The sequence below is a fragment of the Halyomorpha halys genome, unplaced genomic scaffold, assembly GCF_000696795.3.
Source record: "Halyomorpha halys isolate HHAL.00 unplaced genomic scaffold, Hhal_1.1 Scaffold85.1, whole genome shotgun sequence".
In the NCBI taxonomy this organism is placed as follows: Eukaryota; Metazoa; Arthropoda; class Insecta; order Hemiptera; family Pentatomidae; genus Halyomorpha; species Halyomorpha halys.
The window spans coordinates 439,885-453,239 of record NW_027112611.1 but is presented as its reverse complement, the minus strand read 5'-3'; the positions used below and the strand labels follow the sequence as shown (position 1 = coordinate 453,239).

General features: G+C 31.3%; 1 protein-coding gene and 1 long non-coding RNA gene across 2 annotated transcripts in view; both read right to left on the bottom strand.

Moving 5' to 3' along the window:
* Window positions 1–5,789, bottom strand: part of LOC106677068 (5' exonuclease Apollo) — a 25,034-nt gene extending 19,245 nt beyond the window's left edge. Inside the window, exons 1-3 of the mRNA XM_014414756.3 lie at window positions 5,653–5,789; window positions 2,111–2,236; window positions 1,834–1,963 (exon numbers count right to left, since the gene is read on the bottom strand). Coding sequence (XP_014270242.1) covers window positions 1,834–1,963; window positions 2,111–2,236; window positions 5,653–5,733 — 337 coding nt within the window. The 5' untranslated portion in view covers window positions 5,734–5,789. The remainder of the gene's footprint in view (window positions 1–1,833; window positions 1,964–2,110; window positions 2,237–5,652) is intronic.
* Window positions 5,790–7,644: 1,855 nt separating this feature from the next.
* LOC106677069 (uncharacterized) overlaps window positions 7,645–13,355 on the bottom strand; it is a 12,448-nt gene continuing 6,737 nt past the window's right edge. The window contains exons 2-3 of the long non-coding RNA XR_001342542.3: window positions 7,866–8,014; window positions 7,645–7,774 (exon numbers count right to left, since the gene is read on the bottom strand). This is a non-coding gene — a long non-coding RNA (uncharacterized lncRNA). The remainder of the gene's footprint in view (window positions 7,775–7,865; window positions 8,015–13,355) is intronic.

Here is a 13,355-nt window from a genome sequence, read left to right as displayed (position 1 = left end):
TGCAGGCAGTGACTGGATGCCCATTGAGAAGACTTGAGGGTGCTAGGATATTCACATAAGCATTTGCTGACAATGGAGTGATCTTCATTATTGGAAAGTTCGTGAGTACCATCATGGAACTAATGGAAGTCTCATGCAATGTAGTACAGACATGGTTCACTGAAATGAAGCTTTTAGTAAACCTATCAAAGACAGAGTTGATTCTATTTACTTGGAATTGGGTACATTTCAAATCCCGACTTTCTTTGGCAATCAACTCCAATTAAGCCAAAATGTCAAATACCTTGGACGCAAAAATAACTGGGGGATTTCATTTGACAGAAATTAAAAGAAAAATTAGTGCAGCCTTTTTGCTGTTGGGATCACCTGGATCAAAGGTTATGTAATGGATTTATACAGCAATAATAAGACCGAGAATTGACTATGGAAGTATTGTGTGGATGATAGCCCTGCCAAGGGCTTCCCATGTGCGAATGATCAGTAAGATCCAAAGAATGGCCTGCATTGGCATAACTGGGGCATTTCGCACAACATCGACTAAGGCATTAGAAGTCCTGCTTTCTTTAATACTCCTCCACTTACCGATTAAAGGGGAAGCGATATTAACCTATCTATGAATGAAAGAAAATAGAGAGTGGACAGAGATGGGAGAAGTTACTGGTCATGGGACAATAGCTAAAGTGGTGGAAAGCAAGTTACTAATACTACAATACAGCTTACCACTACTAGATAAAACCCGCTTTGGACACCAAAATTAGGAGAAAACCTCAGGAGATTATCTGCCCTATTTCACTGATGGATCAAGAAAGGATTCTACAGGACTAATGGGAGCTGGGGTTTAGATAGAAGAATCAGGCATAGAACTAAGCTTCCCACTAGGCAAATATTTGACTGTCTTTCACGCAGAAGGGTTTGCCATCTTGTCGGCAGCTTCATGCCCTGAAGTCACCAGCTGTGAAAGGACGGGCATCACCATTTTTTCAGATAGTCTGACTGCCCTTCAAGCCTTGGAGTCACCTAGGGTCACCTCTACATTGTTGAGAGAGAGTAAACAAGCCTTAGAATGCTCAAAGAAGCTAAAGCTGGTGATGGTCCCAGGACATAAGGAAATTGCAGGTAATGAGAAAGCTGCTAGAAACGGGGCTGAGTACCTTCCTATAGGACCAGAACCATTCTGAGGCAATTCTAAAAGACATAAGAGAAAAGTAGTTCTTGACTGGAAGTGGAAGATAGCAGGCAAGGAGTGGGGAGAATGTATAAAATGAAAGTACAATCAATGAACAGAGAATGTGTAATGAAACAGGCCCAGATTTTAATAACTAAACCCTCTACTTTGCCACCGCCACAAAATGAAAAAGTCCACTCCTCAAGCCAGATTCAAATTGGTGCTGCACACAGTTCTTAGGAAACTAAGAACTGTGCCTCAACCACCTGAGCTACGGACTTTAGAGTACCAAAGCCTGACAAGGTTTGATTGATAGTGGGATAAATACTACACATGACAGAAACCTTTCTGTGTCTCCCGCACATTGGGGACATCGCACTCCCCTTCCTAGACAAAGCATTAACAAACAGGATTATGCTCCACAAGAAATAAACAAGTAAAAGGCAGATTCAGATGAAATTACAACAAATACAAGTAGAATATTAAATGAAAACTAACTTTAATCAGCAAGGATTAAGAAACTCACTATTAAAATTAAAGTTAATAGGATTTACTTAACCATTTTTTTTTTTAAGTTATACAATTCTGATAATTGTTACATACTACTACATAATTTAGGAATGATAAAACATAAACCAGGAAAAGTGAGAGAAAAAAAAACTTCTTACCATGCAGTAAAAGAGCAACAGAACCTGCTGAAAATTTGGCATCTATAAATGAATAAATATATTTGTTCCCTTTATAAGTTAGTTTGTAGCTTTTATTAGTGTCAAAACCTTGTACATCCATATTCTTTACCTGAAAAATAAATAGAAGCTCTTAAAAGGAATATTAAGAAAGGAAATAAATAATTATTCATACAATTCAACTTAAATACAGCAAAAAGAAAGTATTTAATTTATTAAAAAACTAACTATAAATTATTTTAAATTCAAATAAACTTACATTGAAATTAATCTTCAGAAACCAAGCATTAAAAATTGATGTATAAACTCTTTTAGCAGTTGGAGAAACAAATGCAGCCAAATCGTGACATGATGTGTCAATATGAGTTAGGAAATGCAAGCAATCCTGAAATATAAAAATCATAAATTCATATAGATGTTCTTAATAGATACATAAATTAATCCACATAAAATTAATTCTCTAATATATAGAAAAGGTTTTTAGTGATCACTGTGTAATATTTTATTTTACTCTCTCAGCGAATTAAAAACTTAAATGGCAAGTTGAAAACTTAAAGCCTGAACAGTTATAAAAGAAAAGGCAGCAAAATATAATATGCGAAGAAAATATTAGAACTAAAAGGCTCAAATTGATGTTGGGCTTATATGAAGCTAAGCAAAAGTTGAATATTCGAACAACGGCAATTTAAAAAAAGAAAAAGGGTTCTACCATAAGAGTTCCGCCACCAAAAAAAGGATGGGGACCACTGCTATAAAAGATCACATATGTGATCACACACACAAGCTAACAAACACACATGTGCATACACACACAATGTTTAGTCAGGAGCAATTTAAAAAAAAAAATTAGCACAAGACTCAGCACGGAACAAGGTAGGTGGAATGTAATGGGTACTAGAGAAAAGAAGATGGAACTGCTTAAAGTATTAAGCCAAATTTATAGAGCAGGCCTAACAGAAACAGGAAAAAAACAAAGGAAAAAGAAGAGGGACAAAGTGAAGAGTATATAGTACTGTTCTAAGAAGTAAATCACCAGAAACATGTAAGGAGTGGAGTAGGTTGCATAGAACATAAAGACGTATGTACAAGAATTATGAATTGGAGAGCCATAAGCGAAAAGATTATGATCATGTACTTAACAGTAGAGTACAAAGAATATGTACTATTAATTATATAAAATCCCAATAATAATGACACTGTCATAGAGAAAGAAGTTTTCTTTGAAAATCTATAGAAGATAGAAGTTGACAGCAAAGGAATCCCTATTATTAGAGGTGACTTCAATGGTGATGTGCAAGGACAACAATGGACAAAATGAAGTGATTGGAACAAATGAAAAGAAAAGGAGGGATCATGGAGAAACAATATCAGACTTCTGCTTAGCAAATCATGTGATAGTTGCGAACATTGTAGGAGGATAGTCCAGTTGGCTTTCAATAAAGGTATCAAAATAATAAAAGAAAAGTCATTCTTGTCTCTCAGTGCTCCATTCTGACAGCCCTGCAAAGTGGGGTGAATCATTAATAGTTTTCTTTTACTATTTTGATACCTTTAATGACCACCACCCAGACTATCCTCCTACAATCTACTTCATACGGTCAACTATCTTCTTTCGAAACAATAGTTGTGAACAGCTTTTTACCTTATAGGGAAATTCATCAAATCACAAGAGCCCAAGCCTCCAGGCATCAAAAATCGATTATAGATTAGTTTATAATCTCATAAAAAGAAATAACGAACAACAATAAATTCAAGCCACAAAGAAGTACACATGACTTAATATTTTAATGAGAAAACTCTCCGAAAAGGCTTTGAAAAAGAACAAAACAGTTTATTCTTGTTTAGTGGATCTGATGCAAGGTTAGGAAGAGTCCATGGCAGACCATCTATGTAACTTATTCTAATAAGTCCCAGACAGCAGAATACCCTGAGGAAGCCTAAGGAAGTAGTGCATGAAGTACACTGACTGTTTCAAAGATAGGAAAAAGTTCCAATGTGCCAAAGCCCACTTGGTCAAATGCTATCCAATCCTAAAAGGTACTGCAGAATATTTTGAAAGAAAGAAGGATGTAGGAACTAACCAAGATGCTCTTTTCATGATTTCTAGAAAACATCTATAAAAATAGATCTTATAACCAGTACTTGGAGAATGGGTTGGCACAATGTGTAAGGCACTGTGCTACTAACTCCAAGGACCCGGGTTTAAATTCAGCTGTGGCAGAAAATTATTTAATCTGTTACTGTATCCGCAAGACAAACTGTAGGTTTGGGAGCCCTCGGGGTTCCATCCAGCCTAAAGTGTGTAGCTGAAAAATATGAAATGTGGAAAAATCTGTTGGCTGAGTGTGAACTTAATCAAATCACCTCCTTGTAAAACCATTGTTCAAGAAACAGTATTTCCTTACAAAGTACTGAACCTCTGGCCAGTCATGGGTTGTAGCGGTACACATTTTCATACGCAGTATTTTATGAATCGGTGTGAAACCCTATTATATTCCATTGAAACATAAAACTAATATATATTTAAAACAGATTTAAAATACGTAATGTTGAAAAGTAAAATATTAAGTAATGGAGGTTTTTGAGTATAGTAAAAAAAAAAAAAGTCCTATAAAAGAATTAATAAAATATTCAATGGCATAAATGAGTCAGATAAATTACATAATAATAAGTGACTTATATCACTTATTAGTAAATAATAAGGCAATCAACTTGAATCTTATGGAAATGAATAAATATTATATATATTTTAAACTACATATTTTCCATATCTTATATAATTTTTTTACCGATTATCTGTCCCAACAAAAGTTTCTACAAGTGAACTCTATTTAGTGCTTGAAAATTTAATGAATAGATATATAATAAGTTCTGTGACAACATTACAACATGTTGAGTAACATTGTATTTTAATAACAAGGACAAAAGACGATTAAGTTCTGGCTCAGTTTGATTAGATATTAAATATTAAATATTGTTGGACATATCATTGATAGGGTTCATAATAATTTATGAATAAAAGAAACAAGTTATCAGTCAACTAGGTAAGTTTTAGGTGGAAGGACAGTCTTTTAAACAAACACTGGATTGTTTGAAATAAATGTAAACAAGCAGTTCCGAAGTTAACAATAGTTTTTCTTATCTGTGATAAACCAAGGTCTCGGAAATCACACATTTACTAATGATTAATAAAACTATCTTTCAATTACTTAGTTCAAACACTTTACGTTGAACAAAATTAACAATGACAGCTTTAATATATGTAATATTAACTCATATTTAACATCATATACAATGAAAAAGATTTTGTCGACAACTAATGACTTTCTTTTAAAAACTTTCAATTACTTATAAAAATTTCACCACATCTAAATTATATTATCTTTCTTTAAGCAATTGAACATTAATATCTTCAAAACGGTAAATTCAAGCAAGATAAAAGTATTAGTAATCTTAACCAACGTGGCTAGTTGGCTACAATGCAGAAACATCAAATTAATAGACCATTATATAAAGTATAATCGTAATTTAAAATAACAGAATACTTGGGGAAAAAAACACTTTATATTCAAGAGTTCGGAAAAATAAAGAACAGTCAAAACCATAACAAGAAACCGTAAGAGTAATGTACGTGTATCTTAAATTTGTAATTAGTAAGCAAATATAACGAATATAGATGACTATAAACAGGAGTCTACATTATCGTAGTATAAAGATTTAGTGATAGCATAAACAAACATTGCACCCAATTAAACTAATGAGGTTTTGTTTCTTCAATGATAGGTAACACATTATACTTACATCTCTGTCACTATTTTTGTAATTAACTACCACATCATCCGTCAAAATATGTCCTGTGTTATTCGGCATTTTCACAAACATAGAACTCTACCATAACATGCCAGTTCCGAATTACGACGAGATAACCGCTGAAGGAGGTAACTATCAAGTTACTTTATCTTAATACTCAATTCCTTCCAATACTTTTATTCTTTATTACATTATAAAAAACACAAATGTTTTATTGAAATTTCAAAGAGAATTAAAACTTGCTTCACTTGGTTTGGTTTTTAAATTGTGTTTTATAATACGACAAAGTGTTGAAAAGGTGTTAAACAAGAATTATAGTAGTGCATATCGGTTTAGATGAAGCATTAATATTTTAAATATTATGCATTCTCAGAAATAAATAATTATTATTTGGAATAGATGGTAGTCTAAGCTTAATATTAACTGCTTCCTATATCATGAGTCCTTGAGCGTTTTCAGTCATTGTAACGATACCAAGCCACGCCATCATGGCCGTCTTTAACTAAGTTGGAGCTGGGCACTTTAAAGTATAGGAATCCTGTGGGTTCCGAATAGGGCCCTTCAGATTATTTCCTAAAAAGCATGTTATCAACTGAAATAAACAGTATACCAGTTAATGTCCATATTTTATTTGAGGAGAAGATGGTCCGGGGTGCCGTCAGCAAATATACATAAGTAAACAAAATTTTTTTATCTGTGCTGACGTTTCGACCTGAATTTCATGCATTCATCAGGACTACCAAACAGAACGAGATAACAACCTTAATTCAGAGATGATAAAAATATTAATAAACAAACTTGGAAACATACACAATAAAGTTAGTAGATAGTAGTTGATTGATACTAATAGAAGATAAAATGCAATAATGTAGAGATAAGAATTATGCAAAATAAGTTTTGTTTATTTGTGTATTTTTGCTAACCACGCCCTCCGACCATCTCATATTTATCTACGGTCAGCTACTTACACCTCATTCGACATTATTTTATAATTATGAGAGATAGTTGACCGTGGATGACGTACCAGGGGGGTCAAAGTGAAACACAAATATATGTATATATAGTTGACCGTAAAAATTGATATCTAAGAAGATGGTCAGGGTTGCGGTCAAAAGTGAAACAAAAACAGTTTACAACTATTTATTTTCCGACGTTTCGCCCCACTTTGCAGGGCTGCTCAAATGACTAAAAACTAGCTGTTCAACTAATTCCTTTGAGCAGCCCTGCAAAGTGGGGCGAAACGTCGGAAAATAAATAGTTGTAAACCATCTTCTTATGAAACACAAATAAGTTGGTGTAACCTATTTAATTGTGCCAACGTTTCGGCTAGAGTTTCTAGCCTTCTAATCAATTAGGCGTTTGATTTTCAAGCTAACAGCCCTGAAGAAGGCTAGAAACTCTAACCGAAACGTTGGCACAATTAAATAGGTTACACCAACTTATTTGTGTTTCACTTTGACCGCACCTCAACCATCTTCTCCTCGGACATTATTTTGTATTTGAAAAGTAACAAAGATTTATAAGATATACTTTTCATTATACTGATTAGCAAAATGAGACTTACTTTATTAAAATAAAAAATAAAAAACTGTTGAAAACCTCAGATTCTTCTTCGATCATTACTTGGAATAATTTTGTACATACCATTTTTTCATTCATTCATTCATTCATTCATATGAATCTGAAGTATCCAGAAAGTCCATTTTTATCCTCAACTAATTATTCATATATATTGCGCCAACCATTTACTTCAAGAGCCTCTCACCCTAGCAAAAGAGAGGGTATTCAATATTCTTTAGTGCGTTCAAAAGTTTTCAGAAATTTTAGAAAATGTTTGCAGACCCCTCAAAAATTTGGAGAAGAAACTGCAGTGTGAGAGGCTGACAAAATTTTGCGCAATATTTCTCCATTCTGTCAACACAATTCTGCACAACAATTTATAAACTTTTTGTGAAAAAAGATTCTTATAAATGATTACAAAAATTAGGGTTTCGTAACTTCTTTAATACGTTATCTTGATTTGTGCAATGTTGAAAAATTCAAGTTTTCTACTTCTTCTTATCACAGCTACTAAACCGCCATCTTGGAAAAACGGCTTCAATCAATTGTATTCCTAAAGATACAATGTTTTTAAGATTTTAGGTAAGGTAATCTATTGAAAAAACATTTACATCATGAATACTTGGTTATCTTTCTATAAATACCTATTATACAATTTGCATACGCTCAGAAGTTCCCAGGCAATGTTCCTCTTTATTTCGCGCAAAGAATCATTCTATTACATCCCATACCTCCATACTGCAGTTGTTCATAGGTACTGTTAATTGGTACCGCAACATCTCGTTCTTCAACCCTGTTGACCAAAATCAATGTCATTATATCATAACAATATTTTCATGGTAACGAACAATGCAAACGTGCTTTCCCGCATCCACATGCATTCCTCTTTTTCAAATACGTGAAACGCATTGAATAAGGAAATAAGTTAGTGGATCCTTCTCTGATTCATTAGGAAAGAAGCCTGACTGAGTCTTTTTTGTTTCCCCACCATGTTTGCACCTGACGATAAACTCCTGATGGAATTCATCTCATCAGCATCTGTAGTTGATAGCAACCTATCAAGGCTTAATTTTAACCGCATCTTTAAAAAAAGATGACAGTTCAAGGCATATGTTTTCAAAACGTATATCTGAGTCTTAGAACTGCTATAGACAGTTTCGTCTACAATATCAGCAATATAACTTTATCACAAATGTTATTATATCAAACGATTATCCAATTAGTTGCTACTGAGCAATAACCAATATAAAAATTAAACTTTTCTTGCTTTAAAAAAAAAAATTAATTTAATAGAGTAGTATCGTGGGAAAAATTACAGCTACAGGTTTCGTATTAGTCTAAAACATTGGATATGTAGATTACTAAGAACAAATATTGTATATATTTTCTGTTAGAGCAATAATTTTTGGAGATATTTGGAAAAATAGGATGAAATAAAAAAATTAGCGTATTTTCTAAAATATTTATGTAATATATCCAAATAGTTTGAGAAATCGGAAAACTTGAATTTTTCAACATTGCACCAACCTAGGCAACATATAAAAAAAGTAAAGACACCCTCATCTAAAGTATGCGATTGTTTCTGATAATCCGCCTTTCTAACTAGATTAAACAAGCTCTTTTATCTCAAATTCTCATCAACATACATCATTCATTCGCATTACTACCACCGAATCATTGTTGCTTACTAAGCAACTGACCTTAGATGGAATGTCGGGTTGAATTCTAAACCAGACAGATTCAACCGATATCAATTTCCAATCAAATGTTTCTTTTCCTCAGAATGTTTGGATATCGAGATTTTTTTTCTAATGATTCCAAATAGGTTTTCATTGCTAATTTTTATTATAGTGACAGCTAATGAATTTATTTTAGGTACTCGAAGAGTTGGTTTGTGAGCATTATAAGCCCTAACATCACTTCATATTTAGTTTATTACACTAATGACGAATTTCTTGTATAATTGCCTTTTTGAGTTCAGATCGATTAGTTCACTGTGGTTCGGTCCCATTCGTCTGCTTTCGGAAACATTCGATATTCCATCTAAGTTCGGCTTCTAATTTGTTTACCACTTCTCTTTAACACATTGGATTTGGACAAAAAAAAAAAGAAGTGATTTGAGCTATATTTTGTGTTTTCATACTTTTCTAGGGGAATTTTTACCTTTCTTTGAATAAACCGCTGCATTCAATTGATTTTAGTATTTGATGTATCTTCTATGAATATTTTGACTCGGATGCTTTTGTAGTAAAAAGTTACTTTTAAAAAATATAAACCTCTCCGTTATAAAACATGCAAAAACTTTAACAACGTTCAAATGTTTATTAATTACAATGTTTTACCTTCAACCAGTGATCACTTACCATTAATTAATACCAATGATACTGTTTTAAAAATACAAAAACACTTTATAGTGCTCAATAATATCAATACTGATAAGAGTTATATTTTGTACTTTATATAGGTTTTGTAGTATGCTTTATTTATATGCTTAACTTTTTTCTTGACAATCAGAGACTGGAAATAAACCTGCTGAAAAAATTAACCACTTATTAGAAATATAGCCTTAAAAAAAATTGTCAGACATATTTATTGTCAGATGAAGACATATTTATTGTCAGAAGCTATTGACCAGCATTGTTGGTAAATGGCCTAAGCTCATGAAAATAAATGTTAAATATCTTTAACTGTAGAACTTGTGACTAGAGCCTAAATTTTTATGCAGAAAAACTCTTAGAATATATCATAGAGTATGCAATAAAAATCTTCAAATGTGCAATAAAGCAGACAAAATATTTAAATATACAACTAATGTACCCAGAAAAAGTTCTGAACTAAAAAAGAAATTGGAAGAAAGATTAAAACTTAAATGAAATTTATTTTAAATATTGTATGATATGATATAATTTTTAAAAATAAAAATTTCAATTTGCAGTTAGCAACACATGAGAAACAGCATTCTTTGTTTTGAAAAAGGATAACTAATTGGCAGTATTAAAAAAATATAAATAAAATGCATATGAATATGAGAATAATTAAAACACATAAAAAATAAGAAATAGCAAGTTTGTAAATTTATTAAAAATATGTATGTAAATAGATAAAAAAATTGACTGTGAGAAATCTTTTAAAAATTAAAATATAAAAGTAATAGAAACTTGCAATTAGTAATAAAAGATAATTATCGATGATTGTATTAAAATACTGATTGACAACACACACATAATATAAATAAAACTAGCCAATGATATGTACTTCATTATAATTGATTACAAGATTTCAATACATTTGCAAGGAGACTAAGCTTCTATCATTAAAAACATTTTTATAATCGTAAAATGATCTTTCTTTATCAACAAACATAATGGGAAAAAATTTTGTATGCACTCAAAATTATCAGGTTGTGGTCAACGTTAATTAGAAACAACTGAATCATTCCAATATAAAATTTTATTCATATTTCCTACAATAGAGTGTTTCAGGTTTTTCACAAATCTTTTCCAATTTTTTTTTTTTTCCAGAGCTTCTACTGCAGCTGGTTTGCAAGTTACACTATAATTAAATTGATATATAGGGAGATGGTCAGGGTTGCGGTCAATAGTGAAACAAAAATAGTTGAAAACTATTAATACTGAATAGGTCAATAGTGAAACAAAAATATTTGAAAACTATTTTTGTTTCACTATGGACCGCAACCCTGACCATCTTCCTATATATCAATTTTTACGGTCAACTATACATACATATATAATTAAATTGGTTTAACAATTTCAAATTTTTGTCTTACAATAAACTTGTTTCCTTTAATCGTTTGAGTTAATTTGACAAAACTAAACTAAAATGAAATCATAACACTAGATATCAAAGAAAGTAAGAGTGTTGATAAGTATCACAATATTCATTATTTCATAATCTTTTTCAACACTCTGGTTCTTATCTCCATCTATTTCAAATCCAAGATTTCAACCCAATTTCTTGATCTTTCTGTAGGATTTTATCGACTTGGAATAAAATGATGCATTTACTTTTGGTAATTTAAATAATAAGAAATTGTAAAGAATGCATACGCAATTTATGAAGAAGGTGGCCGGGAATTTGGTCAAAAAGGAACAAAAAATAGTTATGATTGTAATAAAAATTGTGGTCTTTCTTTTTCATCATACCTACATCCATGGATCGTCAAAGAATTGCTTACATACTATTTAATTTGTAATAATCTGAAAAACATTTTAATTATAATTCATTAATGAACAATGTTATTACAATGTAACTATATTTATATATATACTAATTTAACACTTAAGAAAATGTATTAACTACAAATGTTAATTTAGTATTAATGTACTTGATAAGTAAGTTAAAATGGCGCCCAAACATAAAGTAAATTGTAATATTTCTCTAAAGTTTTGGATTCAGAGATTTTATGTTTGTTAATTACCTAAAATTTTATTTTTACTTAACTACAGCAGAGCTGAAAGGAAGGTATTGTATTTGAGGTTGTCTCATGACCTACTCATTTGTAGGTATGTAACACTTTTTGAGTGAACGAATCAACATATTTTTAAGTTTGATGGCTCAAATTATTCGATGAGCTCCTGTGATTCTTTTTGAGAAAATTTAGCTCAAAACACTAACACATTATTGTATTAAATGAGTTAAATTTTTTGAGCGACCTACTCAACCAATTTTAAATTTGATGTCTCAAGTTACTCAGTAATATCTCTTGAGTGTTTTGAAAGAATTTAGCAAATATTTCATAACCACCATAAATCAGCAAATACATACATACACATATGCATACAAATAAAGAGATGATGAGAGTTGATAATTGATTCTAACACATTTGTTGTAGGCACCATTCTATGAAGTAGTTTTATTACATGCATAACTTATAATCTAGGGCCGCCCGTAGCTCAGTGGTTAAGGCAAAAGTCTTACCAATTTGATGTATATTGGCGGTGCTAGTTCGAATCTGGCCTGGGGTTTTGACTTTTTCATTGAGTGGCGGCCCCACAAAATGAAAAACTTTGACCCCGAACCATAGTTAGGCAGTATAGGACTCCAACGGGAGTCTTGGCCAAAAAAAACAAAACAGGAAACTTATAATTTTAAATTCGATATAACATTTGCATTGAAAACTAATTTACTTATTCCTCAGATTGAGGGTTTTTATTTGAATACAAAATACTATCGTTACAATATAAGAAAATAAAAGCAATTGCAGCTTCTCTTCCTCTGCTTGCAAAGAGTGAAAACATTGCAACTTAATTTGATAAATGTTTAATTTGAGTTATTTAGTAATTATAATTTGTTTTATATTTCATTTATAATCTAATATCAATAATTGTGTTTCGTATTAATGCATTAGTTCTTTTCAAGTTAATAAGAAGTCTATCTAATTGTCTATTAGATAAGCAAAAGTAACTTTCATCAAATTTCATTACATTGCTTTATAATACATCAATTGATGTTGATGTGTAATTGGTTTATGTCTTCATTTTTAAAAAGTTCCTTACATATCATATACATTAATATTTATATACTCTCTCAGCATTTTATATTACGAAGCCTTCAAGCAATTTTGTACATTTTTTTTTATATTTCATTAGTAATCCATTATTCTTAGTTCTGTTTTATATTAATAAATTTTTTAAAGAGTGACTCTTTGACTTCCGTCAAAACAGGTATGAATTCTGTCTTGTTCATTTTCATTTGATTTTATTCTTATCCCTTTTCATTTCTTAATTTGTACTTTCTTTAATATTTCTTCTCTTTATCTGTTACTATTACCATTTTCATTTATTTTTTATAACCTTTAATTTTTCTTATTAAATTTTACATTTCATTGTATACCCTTATTATTTTCCACTAATTTTTTTTGTACTTATGTGTTTGTATCTTTTTTAGCCCTGACAAAGCCCTGCAACATGGGGCGAAATGTTGGCTCAAATAAAAATAGTACACCAATTTACTATTTGAGTTTTATTTGACTGCACCTGGACCAAATTCCATTTATTTACACACGGTCAATCAGCAATCTTCCAGTATATCAACATTCTATTTAATTTATATGTGGGAATATGTACTTACATATATATAAAACTCTTTCTTTCTCTCTCTCTCTCTCTCTCTCT